The sequence below is a fragment of the Cololabis saira genome, chromosome 16 (assembly GCF_033807715.1).
Source record: "Cololabis saira isolate AMF1-May2022 chromosome 16, fColSai1.1, whole genome shotgun sequence".
Taxonomy (NCBI): domain Eukaryota; kingdom Metazoa; phylum Chordata; class Actinopteri; order Beloniformes; family Belonidae; genus Cololabis; species Cololabis saira.
The window spans coordinates 7079034-7099309 of record NC_084602.1 but is presented as its reverse complement, the minus strand read 5'-3'; the positions used below and the strand labels follow the sequence as shown (position 1 = coordinate 7099309).

General features: G+C 41.4%; 1 protein-coding gene across 1 annotated transcript in view; it reads left to right on the top strand.

Moving 5' to 3' along the window:
- The first annotated feature begins 10244 nt into the window (after positions 1-10244).
- gfra4a (GDNF family receptor alpha 4a) overlaps positions 10245-20276 on the top strand; it is a 136731-nt gene continuing 126699 nt past the window's right edge. The window contains exon 1 of the mRNA XM_061744286.1: positions 10245-10377. Within this exon, the coding sequence (XP_061600270.1) occupies positions 10245-10377 (133 nt within the window). The remainder of the gene's footprint in view (positions 10378-20276) is intronic.

Below are 20276 nucleotides of genomic sequence, written 5' to 3'. Positions count from 1 at the left end.
GGGCAGAGCATTCTCAATGGGCCCTTATGATAATTATTTTACTATTCAACAACTTAAAGATAACGGACACCACATCATACCCAGCAAACAACACAAATGCTCACGTTTACTGAGCCAAGCAAGCCTAGGTGCCTCAGAAAGCCACAAACCAGTTCACACACACACACACACTCACACACACACACACACACACACACACACACACACACACACACACACACACACACACACGCCACGCAGCCTGACAGCCGTCAATCTGAGCGCATCGCTGTCCTTAGTGCTGGTGTGACGGTGACTCACAGGGTCTGAACCATCTTTAATATAACTTAAAACATCAAATGTAAACTACAATTACACAATCTATTCAGATAGAATATAGACACAATTGTGTATAAGCCATTAATGAGATCTATAAATAGAAAATAGACACGTGGTCTAAACACAACAAAACGCATAGCCTATTAAAAATGTATCAACTGCACACAATATGCATTCAAATAGAAAATAGACTCGGCGGTCTATTACAGTTGACAACAACACAAGGTATATTAAGGTGGTCAAGGCAATAACAACATTCTGATCATTATTTATGTGCTCACCGATTGCTGTCTCTGCGCTTGTTGCTGCTGCACCAATTCACAGACTCCGAACTCCAGAACATCATCCTCGGCTCCAACAATATATTCCAAGTAACGTGGAAAACAATGTAACGGCCGCTACAGCTAACACTAGCCTCCTCATCAGCCACCGGCGCCGTTGCAAAATATGAGTCCGCCGCTCACCTCACACCTCCGCCGCGGACAGGAAGCAACTAGCCTCTCCTTTCTCTATTTTACCTTTCTTTTTAACGATCCAGACTGGTGCTTTTTATTCTCCATTTTTCCTCTTTCAAAGTTCCCTCCAAAATGCCGCAGTCTCACATACAAGACGAGTTAGTTCAAATGTAAAAAAACGAAACAAGTTAAGTTCCAGCCAATCAGGTCGGCTCTCAGCCCTGATGCGTTCAGGACAGTAGTAAAGTAAGAATTAACCTGCACTGGCCACACAATGCACATGTTATCGTTATTATAACCTACCAATTTTACGATTATATATGAACGTATCACACAAAACGGGGCCCTCTCATTGGGCCCCCCTTAGGGCAGAGGGGGGGCCCTCTACTTTGAAATGTTGTTGACATTGGGTTTTTATAACCCGGAAACCCGCGCCAGCGTCGCTAGTGCACACACCCCATTCAAAACTGTCTTCTGTCTTTGTCTGTCTTTCTGGACTTTCTGGGTCCTCTTTGACAGAGTCCAGAGCTTCAGGAGCTGCATGCTGACCTGCAGTCCCCCCTCTGAGCATCCCACTGCTGCTTCCACCTGTCTGTGAGGAAGTCTGGTGTATAACAGCCGACATCCTCACCTGAGTCCCCCCCCTCTAACCACCCAGTCTTGCCACTAACCCATCATCTTTTTGCACATTTGAAAAAAAAAAGAAATCTGGAGTCGAAAACATTTATTTTGACAGTTGTTTGCCGAAGGCATACTTCAGAGCAGGAATTGCGTCATCACGTTCTCTGTGCGTCATTGGTTTGATCCAGATATCCCAAATGATTAATTACCATGTATACAGGGATAATGTTTGCTCACGCATGGAAATGGAATATTCCCAATGTTTCAGTAACCAGAATATTAGCAATAACCCGAATTTTGACTGCATGTAAACGTAGTAAAAGTCTCTCTGATGTCAGCTGAGTCATACTTATCCAAGAAAGGCTTTTGAATTTTTTTTTTTTTTTTATCTTAACTCTCAACAATACACACAAAGCACTTTTCAGAGGCAGACTGAATCAACTCTTGTCTCGTGCTGCCGAAAGCTCCACACAGTTGGTTATCAGATATGATAACACTTTGACTCTGATATCAAAATGCCTCTCATCTCAAGGCCAAAGAGACTCGCTTTTTGCCTCTGGACTGAAAACTAAAAGTGAGCCCTAAACCACGGATGTTTTTCCTCACTGATCCTCATCCCTGGGATTTTTGAGACATGTTCATTTATGAAAACCCTGAGTTTTATAGTCAGCAGTATTTTAAGAGACAGAGAAATGTATCTGTTTAAATAATGAATGATTTCCTTTCCTGCGACGTGTGTTTTCACGGTGCCTGTGAGCCAACACTACCCAATGGCCAACACTAAATTCTTCTCGCGGCTCCTGTTATGAGAGTTATATGCGTATAAACCATACGAATACAGAAGAAGGAAAGGATGAAAAAGAGTATGTCTGTCCAAAAAAACTTTCCCATGATGCATAAAGGTTTAAGTACTTCAACGGAATTAGGTTGAAATAGAATTTTAGATTATCTTTTGATACTTCTGGAAATCCAAGACAAGAGGCACAATCCATGTTATCTTCCTACCGGCCCAGCGAGATCAAGAAAGTAGCGCTAAGGTATTTGATCTCCTCCACAGTTAATTACCAGTTAGCTATTTAATATTACATTTCTATTTGCTGAGGGCTAATTAATTACATGCATTTACCCGCTGAACTGCAGACATTTAATTGAAATGCAGATTTGAAAAAGTGAGTTTGTCAGTATCTTTTCACCTTTTGAAAGAGTCTGAAACGCTTGTGATTAGATGAGAGCCGGCGATGACCTTTTTTAAGATAAATCCTAATTAAAATCCCCCCCTCCAAAGCTAAAGGGCTCTCTCATTTGAATGACACGTTCTCTCCAAATGCTGATTAAATGTACCCAATGCCACATTTAGCAAATGAGCAGTCAGCTCTGTTTTATTTGGCTGAGTGTGTCAGAAATGTAGCAGCAGTCAGGGAAGTTAAGGTGGCTTTTGTTAAGGTCAGCCACTCCGATGAGAGGCTTTTTAACACTAATGTAGGTGTACTGTATATCAAATACTTCACAATGTTGTCCAGTTAGCATCGCTGGGCACTTTTATCTGCTTTGTTAACATGTACAGGAATGTGCTGTAACCAGTACTGGAGTTGAGGGGGGATGAGGGGGGATGGCATCCCCCCTGAAATAAAATGGTCCAAATCATCCCCCCAGTAAAACTGCCATCCCTCCTTTCCATCCCTTATGTCATTTCATCAATGAATGTGGTTTTACTGCTATTTCAACATTTAGAGTCATCACCAGAAAAATAACACCAGAAAAATAACTTATTTGACAATTTTCACCTGTTTCAAGTAAATTTTCCCTTGAAATAAGTAGGAAAATCTACCAGTGGAACAAGATTTATCTTCTTATTACTGTTTTTTCCAGTGATGAGTCTTGTTTTAAGTGTAATGAGATTTTTTTAATAAAATAAATTTAATAAAATAAAATTAACTAGGACTAAGACAAATATTCTTGTTAAGATTTTGAATTTTTGCAATGATCCATTTTACTTATCCTGTGAAGGACAGAGTCATATTGATAAGTTCAGAAAAGTGTTTTTTATTGTTGTGTTTTGATGTATTTGATGTTAGCCCAGTGGATATTTAAAGCTTACAGAAGGCTGCATTTAACTGCTGCTATGTCATTCCTGCAGTATTTCTGCAGGTGTTTTGGTCACTGCTATTATTTGTAATATATTATATTATTTGTAATCAGCACAAATTATCTGTCCTCATATGATAAAATCCACCATGCCACCTGATTTTCTTTTACAACTCGAGTACTGGCTGTAACTAACATTGTGAACAGGATTTGGAGATGTGGGCGGCTTCACTTCATTGAGTAGCAGAGTTGTCCAAGTGCACACCGGAGAATCAATCAATCAATCAATCAATCAATTACTTTATTTGTCCCCAAGGGGGCGATTAGTTTCACTACAGGAGGAGCACACAATGGTAAATATACATAAAATATACATAATAAATTACAATAAGTTACACATCATAGTACAGACTTAAGCTATAGTTAAGAGGGAAGGCTTTTTCACCCACTACCTTTTCCTTCCGGCATTTAAAAGAACAATAGCGGAGGAACAAAGGAGTGTTTGTATCTGTTTGTCTTTGCAAAAGGGAGTCTAAGCAGTAACTGATGGTAGAAACTGAAACTGTTTATGTAAGGGATGTGAGAATCAGACAACATGGAGTTTGCCTTCTTGATCAGCTGTTTGTTATAAAGTTCTTGTAAAGTTTGTTGAGCCGACCCAATGATTTTACTGCTTAGACTGACAACCTTATTGAGCAAGTTTCCTTTGACCTTCAAAGATTGAAACCAACGCTCACAGAACTTTATTCAAATGAAGGTCCCGAGAGCCAGAACTGAACTGGGTAAAAAGGCGTTCAAGTTTTCTGCCCCGTCAACCTGGAATGATGCGCAGAAGGACTTCAAATTGGTTGAGCTTGAATCCTTGGGTAAATTCAAATCCATTTTAAAAGACAGAGAAATGATCTCTCTCGGTTCTTGTGACTGCCCCGTTGTGTAAATTTTACTATTGTTTTACTATTGTTTCCCCGGAATGTGTGACTGACTGTCTGTGTTTGTATGTATTGTTGTATTGTTTTCATGCTGCCATTTTGGCCAGGTCACTCATAAAAAAGAGGTTTTAATCTCAATGAGGTTTTTTTTAGCTGGTTAAATAAAGGATATATATATATATATATATATATATATATATAACAAATAAAAGAAAAAGTGATAACAGATTCGATAAAAGAACGATAAAACATAGTCATCAGGGAAGAATCAACCTGGTTCATAAGACTGCTTCATAATCCAATGTTCACCTTAGCAGGCCTCTCAAGTCTCACGCGTTGAGCATGGGAATCACACAATTAACACTTTCCACAAGACCTCACGCCACATCCATCTTTGCATGCAGCGAACAAGAAGTTCACAACTGACGACAGTAGCATGAACCAAAGAGGGTGACACTTCCTGTGTTGCCAACGTTGTCATTTATTGCTCTGCGAAACCAGTAGGATAAACTTTGAACTGTAAGAGTGTGAGATATTAAAATAAGTTCAAATATATTGTAGTTTTTCCTTTTTAGTTTAAGTTTATGACATTTATAACTATTCTAAAACCAACGCGTTTTTTTTATAGGTGCCAAAAACTAAAATTGCAACCTAAAAGATGCCAAAAAACTACAGGTGCTTTCTGGTTACATGATAATAGTTTTGGGGTATTATAGCTATTGCTATAGCCATATACAGTTATAATTAGTATGGTACTTCACTCTTCTTTATGTGACAGAAATTAAAAATAAAATGTATTTAAACATTCACAATCGTTGATATCTTGTCACGTTCTTTTGAGGAGGACTTTATAATGTATGTAAATGACCTCCTAATCCTTATTATTGCAGGTTCTTCTTCTTCATGGTTAGAGGTTACTAAGAATAATTGGATGTGTTTAAAGGTATTGTGACATCATTTTTAACATGCTTTTAACACTATTAAAAGTCTTGGCCAACATCCCTCAAACGTGTCTAAAAGAGTGTAACAAGAAAAACTTCACTCTAGTACTTTTTTCCTGGCTGTTTATTACAGTGTTTTTTTGCGCCGTGAAAAATGCTTCCTTTCCCCCCTTTCCTGTCAATCATTGCTCCGCTCCTCCTCCAAACCTCCTCCTCCTCCAGCCATACGCTCACAGCGGCGTCGGAGCGACAGGCGAAGCATGCACGGAAAAACAGCAGGGCGAACCACAGCAAACACTCATAAAAATAAAGGCATGCAAGCAGCACTGTCCCCTTATCTTAAGTCCAGTCAGTGGCCGCGGGTCTTCTTAGCAGTTTTCCTCCGGTGATGAGAAGAGAAGAGGCTGTAAACAGCTCCATGTTAAGCCTGATTTATGGTTCCGCGTTAAATCGACGCAGCGTATGGTGCGCGTCGCCGCGTAACCCTACGCCGTAGGCTCTGCGTCGGTGTAACGCGGAACCATAAATCAGCCTTTATGGTGCGCTGGAGAGGAGCGGAGGCAGGGAGCTGGGTGGAGGGGGCGGTGATTTAGCGGATCGTTACGTAACGATCCGCCACCAAACCAGATGCGCCGTTTTTGCATAGTTATGCGGAAAATCCCAGAAAGCACACAATACACTGAATGTTAAAAGTTTGTTGTTTTTTGGGTGTAATTGATGTCAAGACACCCAACAAAACACAAAAAATCAAGAAAAATGTGTTTTTCATGTCACAATCCCTTTAATATCTGCACCAAGGTGGGTCTGTTTCCTTCTGTGCTTCCGTGTTGCTGCAGCTTTCTTGTTGCACAAACTGACCAGGTAGTTGACTGAACCATCGTCCCAGAATATTTGGTTAGCAGTCCAAATATCAACAGTTGTAGAGACACAGCTACTTATACGCCAATTATACTGTACCTCCATCTTCCAATCTAACTTGCTAACTGCTATTCTTTGGGCCTGTGAATTTACACTGCAAAAACTCAAAATCTTAACAAGAATATTTGTCTTATTAGGGCCCGAGCACCTTCAGTGCGAAGGCCCTATTGTATCTGTAGGAATTTTTTCTTTCTTTCTTTCTTTCTTTCTTTTTCTTCTGACGAAAGGAGGGCCTTTTTGCCCCCCTAAATGTGCCCAAAAAGTCACCAAATTTTGCATGCAAGTCAGGCCTGGCGAAAAATTTGATATTTAATGGTTTGCATTAATGGGCGTGGCAAAATGGCTCAACAGCGCCCCCTTGAAAACTTTGTGCCTCAAGCCCCAGAATGCGGTATGTCGTACACGCACGAAAATCGGTACACACCTGTATCATGGCGCACCTGAAAGAAAAGTCTCTTGGCGTCATGCCCGAAACCGAACAGGAAGTCGGCCATTTTGAATTAGTTGTGTCATTTTGGCGAAATTTATGCCATTCCTTCGAAAGTTAATTCAGCCCGAACCGTAACGTGCACCCAAGTGTGTTATACATCAAAATGTGCGTCTCCATCCTGCGACTACACGCATTACTTTTCTCTTTCAAAAGCGTTACCGTGGCGATGCTAGACGCCAAAAAGCGCGGCCACCCTTCATCTGGTTGGTTCAGACAGAAAAAACTTTGCGCCTCAAGCCCCATAATACGGTTTGACGTACATGAACGAAAATTGGTACACTCCTGTATCATGTCGCAACTTAAAGAAAAGTCTCTTGGCGCCATGGCCGAAACCGAACAGGAAGTCGGCCATTTTGAACATTCTGAATTAATTGCGTAATTTTGGAGCAATATATGCCATTCCTTCGAGAGTTAAGTCAGCCCGAACCGTATCGTGAACCCAGATGTGTTATACATCAAAATGTGCGTCTCCATCCTGCGACTACACGCATTACTTTTCTCTTTCAAAAGTGTTACCGTGGCGACGCTAGATGCCAACAAGTGGACCCCCCCTTCATCTGATTGGTCCATATTTGATAGTTCCCCAAAAGGCACCAAATTTGGCATGCAAGCCAGGCCTGGCGATAAATTTGATCTTTCATGGTTTGCATTAATGGGCGTGGCAAAATGGCTCAACAGCGCCCCCCGGAAAACTTTGTGCCTCAAGCCCCACAATACGGTTTGACGTACATGCACGAAAATCGCTACACACCTGTATCATGTCACAACTAAAAGAAAAGTCTCTTGGCGCCATGGCCGAAACCGAACAGGAAGTCGGCCATTTTGAATAAATTGTGTCATTTTGGCGAAATTTATGCCATTCCTTCGGCAGTTAATTCAGCCCGAACCGTAACGTGCACCCAGGTGTGTTATACATCAAAATGTGCGTCTACATCCTGCGACACCACGCATTACTTTTCTCTTTCAAAAGTATTACCGTGGCGACGCTAGACGCCAAAAGGCGCGCCCCCCCTTCATGTGATTGGTCCATATTTGATAGTTCTCCAAAAGTCACCAAATTTTGCATGCAAGCCAGACTTGGCGATAAATTTGATATTTCATGGTTTGCATTAATGGGCGTGGCCTAACGGCTCAATAGCGCCCCCTAGAATACTTTTATCTGCCATAACTTTGGAATGGTTTGACATAGGAAGTCGTGGGTGGTGTCATGGGACTCTGTAATGAGTCCTTAAGCTTCGTTGGCCTTAATTAGCCCCGCCCCTTCTTCTGATTGGTTGTCCCGATTTTCTGCTATAACTTTGGAATGGTTTAACATAGAAAGTCGTGGGTGGTGTCATGGGACTCTGTAATGAGTCCTTAAGCTTCGTTGGCCTTAATTAGCCCCGCCCCTTCTTCTGATTGGTTGTCCCGATTTTCTGCTATAACTTTGGAATGGTTTGACATAGAGAGTCGTGGGTGGTGTCATCAGATTCTGTATGGAGTCCTTGACCTTCATTGGCCTGAATTAGCCCCGCCCCTTCTTCTGATTGGTTGTCCCTTTTTTCTGCTATATCTTTTGAATGGTTTGACATAGGAAGTCGTGGGTGGTGTTATTTCTGATATGCTTATGGGGGCGGTGGCCGTGAGTGCGAGGGCCCGTTCATCGCTGCTTGCAGCTTTAATTTCTAGTTAAAATGTCTCATTTTTAGTCAAACAAATCTCATTACACTTGTCATTACCAGAAAAATAACTTGTTATTTAACAATTTTCACCTGTTTCAAGTAGATTTTCACTTAAAATAAGTAGAAAAATCTGCCAGTGGAACAAGATTTTTTTGCTTGTAATGAGAAGATAAATCTTGTTCCACTGGCAGATTTTCTCCTTATTTCAAGTGAAAATTTACTTGAAACAGGTGAAATTTTTCAAATAAGTTATTTTTTTGGTAATTACTCTTGTTTTAAGTGTAATTAGATTTTTTACTAAAAATTATACATTTTAACTAGAAATAAGACAAATATTCCTGGTAAGATTTTGAGTTTTTGCAGTGTAGCAACATGTCACAGCTCACTTTTCCACCTTCAATGCTCTTGGTCTAGTTTTAGTGTGTGTTTTGATTTATACTGACAAATAAATATTATTATTATTATTAAAAAAAACAAGTAATTTAATTACTTTAGTGTTTGTCAGATTTCCCATCTGATGATTGACGTTAATGAAATAAAGTGTTTATGAAAACTGGGGTTTCTCTGAAATATGAGAAATAAGCTCCTGAAACCATGATAAACTGATTTCCCCCGACCGTCGGCACATTCGCTGCTGCAGCTCAGAGCGTTTGTCTGTCATTGTTGCTGTTTCTCTCGGCCTCCTGCTCCCGCTGATTCCAGGCCTGACAGCCACATCGGGCACGTTATGTAACCACAGATTTTCTCCACTGTCCACTGGTTTCCCTAAAGCTTTTAGTGTACAAGTATTTTAAATACTGTTGTGGACAGTGTTTGGGGCAAACTTTCTCTTTTTGGGGGGGAAGATAATGAAGCGATAATGAAGCGATAATGAAGCGATGTTAAATGGCAACAGAAACTTGAGGAAGAGATGAAATGCAGCAAAGGTCATCGTCTGAAAACCCCAGGAGATCAGGACGCACCCCGTTAGTAGCGCTGTCTGCACCACGGCTTCAAAGTCAACCACAGTTAAATGAAGCTAGTCCCCCACATTTCACTCTTCATTTATTATTAATTTGTATAAATTATGATGATGATGATGATGATGATGATGATGATGATGATGATGATGATGATTGGCACATTACATGAACATGCTTCCACTTTTTACTCTTTAAATGATTCTGTTGAACAATTCCAATTTTCATTAGTGAAGTTCCAATTATTTTTTAATAATACTTTTGTCAGTTTCAAGTTATTTCAGAGACTATAATGGGTTTTTCTTTCTTTAAAAGAAAGATATCAGCACATGTGTCCATGTATGCACATATATTTTTGGTCTGTTTAAACCTAAAATATATGATAAAATAGAATATTGGACAGAGGAAGATGGAAAGACAGTGGAAGATGGAAACAGGTTTGTCTGGTGTAACAACCCCTGAAGGGAAAACCCGAAAGAAGAGAAGAATAATACCAGTAAATGAAACATTAAAGGTCAGCTGATTTCCGCTGACCTTTACATTACATCCTGCAGACACTTTTATCCAAAGTGACTTGCAATAGAGGAACACAGTCAAGGAGCTGTTTAAGTGGGGTGACGCCAGTCGCTAAACTGGAACAGTGGTAGGAGAAGTATGTACATCCTTTAAACTTTAAACTTTATTTATTTATATAGCACTTTTCATGCAGCTGGAGTGCAACACAAAGTGCTTTACATTAATACATAAAGAAACAATCTCCCTTGACCCTCCCACTCCCCATACCCTCATTCATACGACATACACACACATACACACAGTATATTATACAGCTGCAGACACACCCGGCTCCCCCCACCCCACCCTTGTATGGCTGAGCTGATAGACCAGGTGAGGAAACACCATCCTATGGGAACCATCCACACCGAGAGCCGTCCAATCCCACGACTACAGGGGACGCTGCCGCAGAGACCCTCCCCCACCCCCACACCCAGACAGAGAGGTGATCATCAAGTGAACTGTTTTGTTTGTTTTTTTTTACTGAATAAAACATCAAATTAGTCTTCAGCGTGCTTAAGCTAATAAAATACATAGATTTATATTTATATTTAGTAGTAGTAGCGGTAGTTCAATTCAATTCAATTCAATTTTATTTATATAGCGTCTAATACAACAAAAGTTGTCTCTAGACGCTTTCCAGAGACCCATACCCAGAACATGTCCCCCGAGCAGTTATTACATAAACAATGGCAGGTAAAAACTCCCCTAGTGGGAGAAAAACCTTAAGCCAAACAGTGGCAAGGAAAAACTCCCCTTTAGGAGGGAAGAAACCTTGAGCAGGACCAGGCTCATAAGGGGGGACCCTCCTGCCGAGGGCCAGACTGGTGGGTCAGGGACGGCAACAGCACAGCAGGCAGGTGGAAGCAGCAACGGGATGACCAGGGGTGGGGACCGCAGGCCAGCACGCAGCTCCCGAAGCTCCGGCCCAATCATCAAGTCCCAGGTTGGGGTGCAGGGTCGGGGAAAGGTTGAGAAGGGGCAGGGCCAGGGAGAGGAATCTTGACGGACAAACCTCTCCCCCGCCTGCCAGGGAGAGGAATCTTGACGGACAAACCTCTCCCCCGCCTGCCCGGGCCGTTACCCTGCCCCTCTCACTCCCACGCTGCAGGTTCCGGTGTCCGGCAAAGGATGCTGCAACATGGACAAAAGAGAGAAAAGGGAGGAGAAGGGGGGGCCAGCACAAGAAACTACAGGAACGACTCTAACACACTAGAGTTTACACTACCTAGAGATTTACCAACACCAGCTAGAGGTTTACTAAACACTATCTATAGGCTTTACTAAACAGAAATGTTTTAAGTTTAGTTTTAAAGGTGGAGTTGGTGTCAGCCTCCTTAACCCAGATTGGAAGTTGGTTCCAAAGTAATGGTGCCTGATAGCAGAACGCCCGCCCTCCAAATCTACATTTGGATACTCTAGGAACTACGAGTAAACCTGCACTCTGAGAACGGAGAGCTCTGCCAGGCATAAGGCACTATCAGGTCTTGCAAATAATGCGGAGCTAAGCCGTTTTGGGCTTTATATGCAAGTAATAAAATTTTAAATTGGATTCTGAATTTTACGGGTAACCAATGGAGCGGCGGTAGTAGCTGTAGCAGATTAGAACAACGGACAAGTTAACATGATAACATTGGATGAAGAGGAGATTATAACATGGCTTGGTTGCGATCTCAGCAAAGGAAACGACGCCAGCGCCATCGGAGATGGTATGTTAGACCGTTAAATCAGCTGGTACCAGACCGGGACCAGCTGGTATCAGACCAGGACCAGCTGGTATCAGACCGGGACCAGCTGGTATCTGACCGGGACCAGCTGGTACCGGGACCAGCGCCACCCGTGGCCAGAGCCAGAACTGCAGGTCGCTACGTATTCAGTGTCTTTTTGAGAATGTGCACGTCGACGCATCAAATGAACGCAGGATACACGTGACGGCCATGAACCGTACGCGTTCTGAACTGCAAGTATATCAGGGCTTAGAGCACCACATCCATCAACAAAAGACTGCATTTTATTGCCAGTTAATTGGAAAACCAGTTTCAATTTCACACAGTTCTTACCTTTTCCCTACAATTCCTCTTTTTTTAAATAAAAACAAAAAAATAATAATTAAAAAATGTTTTTCCTCATTTCATAATGGCAATTTTCCAAATTCCATATATATCGAATAAGATGAATCAATATTTAACTTCTGGAAAATTCAAAGTAGAAAAAAGCATTTTTGACTTGCCGTTGAGCAGCTCATGCTCCATGACTGCCCTCCCTGCAGTGCTGCTGCAGGTTTACACAGCGTGCATGATGGTCTTATCAAGCCAAGGACAATAGACGCGTTGCATGATGGTGGTTGCAGGGTGGCTGTAATTGGAATGGACAAGGTCAAGTGTGGCACTCCCAGCTCCGCAGAAAAACCTAGTGAGCTTTTCTTCTGCTCTAACTATGATGCCTACACAATCTGACATCTGTTGCTATTACACTGGAGCCACGCTTCCAGGCAGGAACGGGCCGATAGTGGGTCCGTGGTGTAATATAAATCTTCAGTTACTGAAAAATGAAACACGGGTTATGTAATCAGCGAAAAAAAAAAAAGGCCAAGTGTCTCAGGTGAGAAAAACATGTTTACCCATAGAGGGGAAATCACGGGAGCATAATGCATCAGATTTCTTCAGAGATCTTAAGTTTGTAAACATGTTTACTGAACACGACTGATAAGGGTTTGTCAAGGAATACGATGCACCAGGGATCCGGGGCCCGCGGGCCTGTTGACATCGGGAGTTTCCTCAGAGTGCCATTTTTGTTACGGTAAGGGAAGGTAAAATCTCCATAAAGAGCTAGCTCGTGTTTACAGTCACAGAGTGTGACAGGGTTTAAGATAAGGCTTCACATGAGGTGCACAGGGGTCTAATATCACTGTCAAGATGATTAGTATTCTGAGGAAAGGTGGCGTGACACATAGGCTTAATACATTTGCATTATTCATTAGGACTCTGCAAACTTGCTGTGGGAGGCTCCCTCGTTTGTTGGGAGAGATGCGCCTCCTGAGGAGAAACTTCTCTGCTGGTGACCCCTAAAATAAAATGCTGCGTCTTCATATATTGCCGAGCGAGGAATGCCGTTGTCCAAAACGATGAGCTTAATTGACAACCGGTGGAACATAGACCCTGTCATTCTGCTGAAAGGTTGAGAATTTCCTCCAGCAACATAATCAATCTTGTTGCTGTGAATGAGAGAGCCTCAACTAATACAAATGCATTTTTTTTCCCAAGCTGTTTTGGGAGATTTTACCACAGGCTATATTGTACATTACCTGAGGGAAAAAGCATATCTTTTTACACCAAATGCAGCTGGATTCCTTTAACATGGATATTTCAGTAGCTTTAATTTCAGTAGCCGTTTGGCCAAAAAAAAAGATTTTTTTCTCTCTTCCTCTGTCAAAAAAGATTTATGTTTTGAGCCAGCAATAAACACATGGCCAAAAAAATGTACAACATGCTGTATGGGGAAGAGATATTTTCCTTTAATCATCTCAACCACTTTAGCATAATTGACTTTGCCTTTGACTGTATTTGCTCTTTCTGTCTCAACAGTCTGAAGGTTGCAGATCAAATCTGGGATTGACAATCGCCACCACTTACTTGCAAACAAGCTGTTTTTATTCATTTGTTTCTGATTTTAAAGTATCTCACCCTTCCTACACACTGAACGACAAAAAAAACAACCCTGCTGTTCCTTGTGATGCTTTAAATTTATATATTTCCATATTAAGGCTTCTTTTGTTATTGTTGTTTTTGTGTGATTCCTCAAGATCAAGACTCTCTGTATGTGCAGGATACCCAATGGTAGAACAAAGTCGTGTTATTGTCATATCGTCCACAGATGGGAAAAGGGAATGAAACATGACATGGAATCAATAAGCACAAAACGGCCTAGTTAGCCCTTTTTCCATTGAGCAGTTCCATACAGTCCTGTACGGTTCATTACGGTTTAGAACGCTCCAGTCAATTCAGGTGAGCGTTTTCCCTGCAGGTCGGGCCGCCATGGCCCATGCAGGGTGGAGACCAAACACCTAGCGTGACGTCATAGTAATGCGACGACAACAAAAGTGAACCTACCATAGAGACGCTTGGCTTCTTGTACATCGTATTAGAGCCCTGCGCGTTTTTTTTTCATCCCGCTCCCGCCCGCCTTCGCTGCATTTCTGACCATTACCGCCTGCACCCGCAATGTCTGTGTGACACTCCCGCCCGCTCCCGCAAAATTCTGAGAATTCATGCCCGCACAATGATGGAGATGCATTGATTTTGTGTCTTCTCCCGTCCCACAAGAGAAATATCCGAGAGTCTAGACAAATCTATCTGATTTCATGTTAACATGAACATTGTGGAGCTTGATGGATAATTGACAGTTCATACGCACCTGACAGAAAGTTAGATGCAAATCCATCATTGTCATCATCACACGCTTTTTCGCCTTTCACGCACGCATCAATTATGTTATTGAGGTTATAGCAACGAGAGTAGGCTGTGAGTGGCTCAAACACTAATAAATAACAAATGAAACCAATCAATTTAACAAATGAATCACGTGGCCATTACATTGCTGTGGAGTAAGAGAATGTTGCTGACCGACTGAGGTTCTAATCCCTCGTCTTTCTTCCAAGATGCTCCACAGACACTAAACGCAGTTTCTCCAAATATCTGACTTGCCTTGCTTCGTCTTTGTTTTTCAAAGACCTTGTTTGAGGTTTATTTTCCCCGTCATTGATTTCCATCTTGTCATTAGATTACATCCCAATCCCGCATTGTTTTTTTTGGCCGTCCCGCCCGCAGGAGAGTTCAAACCGCCTGCTCCCGTGAGATTTGCGTTGGGTCCCGCAGGACCCGACAGGACCCAATCCCCATGCAGCCCTCTACATCGTACATGTATGTACAATCCATGCCACGTTGTTTGAGAGAAGATTGCAGGCGGCAAAGAGTGTTTAGAAATGCTTGCCCCATTCACATAGCTACATAGACATATACACACTCACGCACACATACACATATATACATATTCATACATTCATGCATGCACACATGCACACACATACACACACATATGCTTACACAGACACATTTAGCCACACTTACATATACACACACACACACACACACACACACACACACACACACACACACACACACACACACACACACACACACACACAGACACACACACACACACACACACACACACACACACACACACACATATAGCCACTCAGTCACATACATATACACACATACACACACATGACATGGAATCAATAAGCACGAAAGAGCCTACTTAGCCCCTTTTCCATTGAGCAGTTCGATACAGTCCGGTACGGTTCAGTACAGTTTAGAACGGTCCAGTCAATTCAGGTGAGCGTTTCAACTGCAGGTCGGGCCGCCACGGCCCATGCAGGGTGTACACCAAATGCCTAGCGTGACGTCATAGTAGTGCGACGACAACAAAAGTGAACCTACCATAGAGACGCTCACAACACAGCCACACAAACATATACATACACACACACACACACACACACACACACACACACACACACACACACACACACACACACACATAGCCACACACACACGCATGATCATATACATACACGCACACACACACATAGACATACACACTGGCTTGTTCACCTGTATGCTTGCTCTGTAGTTTTTGGGGTTAGGTAGCGGTAGCGGTAGCTTAGCTCAGACTGTGATCAGATCTCAAGATTTGGGTCGATTGCTGCTCGTGTTTTGGTCGGCTCCTTGTCGGTTTTGTCGGTTTTGTGTTTTGTTTGTGGTTTTTGTTGCAGATTTCCAGTGCTTGCCCTGGTTTCGCGCTTTCTTTTGTCATTGTTAGTGACGTTTTCTGTCCACCAATCAACGGATTGTATCGCGTGACGCCAGTAGCTCCGCCCTTACCGTACCGTTCCATTTTTTTCCATAGACCTACAAACAATGGGGCCAAAAAATGGTGCGGTAGGGTTCAGTTTAATGGGACCAATTTATAATGGAAATGCATAAAAATACCGTACTGGACCGTACTGAACTACTCAGTGGAAACAGCGCTTTTTAGATTTGCATTCTCATTTCTCTACATGCTGTCTGCCTCGCAGGTGGCCATTGTGTTGCAGATGTGTACAAATAAACAAGCAGCGTTGTGGGTCTTCATAATGACTTTTCTCTCGGGGGATCACAAAGAGACTTTCCATCAAGAAAAGCTTGAAAACCTTTGCATTTTATTTTCACAACAAAGAGGTATTCAAAGTAATTACGCCAGCAGGATAAACATAATTAGCACAGCATGAAACTCCACGGCTTTTCCTATGAATTTACCATCACTAATTACCTTGGTATGGTTCAACAGTTTGTTGGCCCAACCTCAATGAAGATCCATGCCTCTGCAGTTAATATCTATGTGTTTTACTTAATCACTCTCTATTCACACTTCAGGCCTCTGTCAGTTATCACCAACCCATGTGATCAGACAAATGTCCAGAGGAAGGTTGCAACCTTTCAGAATTTATTCATTAGTGTATGAATAAAAGTTTGCGACAAGTGAAAAAGCCTTGAGCCTGTTTTCGTATGTTTGCTTGCACTGCTGTGACCCCAGATGCTGCAGAGACCTATTACACAAGTGCACTTGTCTTCATTTTATTGCTTCCTCTTAGGCTTTATAGCTTGGGGACTGTAAGTGGCTACTCTCCAGACTTCTGTGTCCAACTGCCTCTGGTGGGGACAGCAAACAAGATTCACGCATTTTAGTGGCATTTTAAGAATAAAGATACTCCTATTTTCAGTATAACGTGATTTAATAATCAGATTAGTCACAGAATCAGAAAAAGATGAGACTAAACAAATGATGATTAGAAAAGGAGCGTCATGAAAGCGCACGTTGACATCAAAAGAGGTTGGAAACTGCAGATAGCTCTTTGTGAGACGAGTGACCAACAGCCATTATAAGCATAATGATTTTATGTCTACTGTATGTGTGGGCCGCTAACATAATTGCTGATGAGTTGATGGAAAGAAAGCTATCATGGCTTCTTGACAACCATAGCTGTCTCCATCTTTTAGGGAAAGAATTCATCATCATCCTCCCTCATATTACCTCCTGTTCATCTCTGTTAACTGCAGAATTACAAATAAATTATGGATGAAGGAAGCAATATGCTGTTGTATTATAATGTAGTTTACATAAACTTTGCACATAAAGTAAGGAAATGTGTGTTTGGTAGATTATTTCTTTGCTTCTTGGCAATACATATACCATTAGAGTGCCTGTTTATTTGCCTTTTAACTGGTGCCACATTTGTAAGGAACATGGATTTATGGGATGAGCAGCAGAGCTGAGTATGTAGGTTGAACCAAAGAAAAATTTATCAAATCTTCTCTGCCAATGCCAAACAACTTCTCTTGCCATTGACTGTTTGGTGTTCGGTGGCTTGGATAATTGAACTCTGGATACAACATACTTTGGCAATTTGACAATGTATCTATTTAACAAACAGGAGCATATTCTATTCAATTCAATTTTATTGTGTCTATTACAACACAAGTTGTCTTTAGGTGCTTTCCAGTGACCTAAAACATGACACCAAGCAATTATTACATTAACAATTAGTGGGAGACAAATTATAGCCAAAAAGTGGCAAGAAAAACTCCCCTTTTGTAGGGAACAAACCTGGAGCAGGACCTGGATCATAAGGGGGACCCTCCTGCCGGAGGCCAGCTGTGCATAACAGGAAAAGGGAGGATGAAGAACAAATCAGAGATTGGCTAAATTGGGTCCCTGGATTGGGTAACATATTGTGCAAATCGAAATCGAAAATAACACCAAGGTTTCACATGACTGTATTGGAGGCCATCGCAACACCATGTAATCCCTTTGTTTGGGACTAAAAAAAAAACCTCGGTTTTATGGGAACTTAGAAGCAAAAAAATTCATCGACATCCAGTCCTTGATTTCCCAAAGACATACCTGAAGTTTGGCTAACGGTTCTGTTACATCCGGCTTTAGAGACAAATACAGCTCTGTATCATCAGCATCACAATGAAATGTATGCTGTGATTCTGGCAGTGGTGGCTGGTGATAAAAAATTTGGGGGGGGCGCACTGGCGAGTGGGGATTACAATACAAGTATAAACTCTACTTGAACATACATTTTTTTGCTATTTTTTATTACATATTACTACATATACTACATATACATATACTACATATACATGTAGCATATTTTACATAAACATATTTAAAAAATGTTCAGATTTTTTCAGTTACTATATAGAGATATTGACAGATATTGTCTGAAAAATGGTTCAAATACGTTATTTTGTTATTTGAAAAATTAAAAATTTGTTTTGTTGATGAGAAAATATGTTTTCTCTATTTTTCTTATTTTTGTAAGGGGGGATATATATTGTTTTTCGGCACTACCTTGTTCTCTATAGCTGATATAACATGGATTACTCCTATGTGGGATCAATAAAGTTCTTATTTTTGCCATCTCAGAAAATTAAATATATTATATTTGGTGTCTAACTGTTTCCCAAGTATATTAGTGCATGTGTGAATGAATAAATGAGACGTAAAACGTACATTTCTTTGTAGAAAAGCACTTTATGAAAATAAGTCCATTTAGTCAGACACATTTTAGTCAGGCACATTTTATGAGTCCACAGATGTGATAATTGATGTGCCCTAGTGCCCCCTATTGACAAGCCGCCACTGGATTCTGGATTATACTTCTCAAGGGCTGCATGTATAAACTGAACAAGATTGGCCCTAGCACTGAACCCTGTGGGACACCGTAGCAGACCCTCGTCTGTTCTGAAGATCCTGTGAACCGGAAAGCCAAGAACTCATATGTTCTTTAAAAAACTGAAAAATAAAAAAGATGACAAAAAACAATATAAGGGGGAAATGCTACAATCATAATAGTATACAAATAAAGCATAACTTACTTTTATTTTATTTAGTAGTCCAGAAGCTCTTGCAAATGTAACAAAGCGTCTCCAAGATTTACTTTTTACTTCACAAATCCCTCAGTGATTATTTTTCACAAACTGGCAAGTGGCAAATTGAGCAACTTCCAGGATAAATATACCCAAAGTCGGGTTACCAGAGTGAGGTCTACCTCCCACTGTGGAAACACTTCTCTACTTCCGCTCCGTTGGTGACAGCATGTGTGAGCTACATTTGCAGTTGTTATTTTTGTCATGCATTAGGAAGCTGTGCACGGCAAAAAACAAACTATTTTTGTTGGTTCTAGCTTTACCCAAGATCACAGCCATTTACTTTAACTTTTATGCAAGTCAGAAAAACAAATGGTGGTTTTGTTAGATTAAACTATTCTTATAACAGAGCAAGAACGAAAAATGCTTTTCTGTCTCAATTGAGCCAATTGTTTCATTTTATTTTCATAAAAGAATAGGAATGTCGGCATATATAGCCAGATTAAGCTGCTTTCTTTCAGCAGTTATTTTCAACATACATCTACTTGCCTACATACAAACGCAGCAGGTGTCCAGGGTCTCCGATGGGAATAAGTGACTTTCTACTCTGCTTTTATAAGTCTGTAGGCCATTACACTGACTTGAAAACACTGAAATGAACTGAAATGAATGAAAAACATAGAACAACAAATTCAATTTAATAAGAAATACATTTTTCTTTAACTTCACGACTCTCGCTGGGTGGGCTATCGTCAATCTGAGTAGGGCGTGCACATCCATGCCCACCCATAGCTCCGCCCATCATCAGTGAATCGGAAAATGGGGAGATAGAATTATGCATCTCTATTCCTCTTACTGTGTACTGAAACTGCTGAAAGGTTAGAAAGAAAACTAAAAATAAGCATTTTTGTAGTAATATATATTCATTGCTGAGTGGGGACTAAATGAGTTTAATCTTGTCAAAAGATGACGGTCTCTAATAAAGATTAATATCTCTTTATCGGAGTTCTGTGGAGTGAATGAGCAGAGGGCTGCTGGGTATTTAGCCGCAGTGACATGACAGGAGATTTGCAGTGTGTGTTGGCATCGCCAAGCAACACCCTCTACGTTTCCTGGAGTTCTTAGCAGATTGGAGAAAAGGGGATGGAAGAAGAGAAAAGGTGTTCCCGGCAGCACCTCGGCGTATAGATCCTGCTGCCTGGGTCCCTCGTGTGATGCTGAGTGTCAGCTTGATTAATGAGCTTTGAGCTCGCACGGGCCTCTCACGGGGACAACGCAGATCAATACACACTGAGATGTTGCTCTGGAGGACCCTGCTCATGCCTCATGTGGCTGGGCCTGAAATCCCAGATTGATTGAAGCA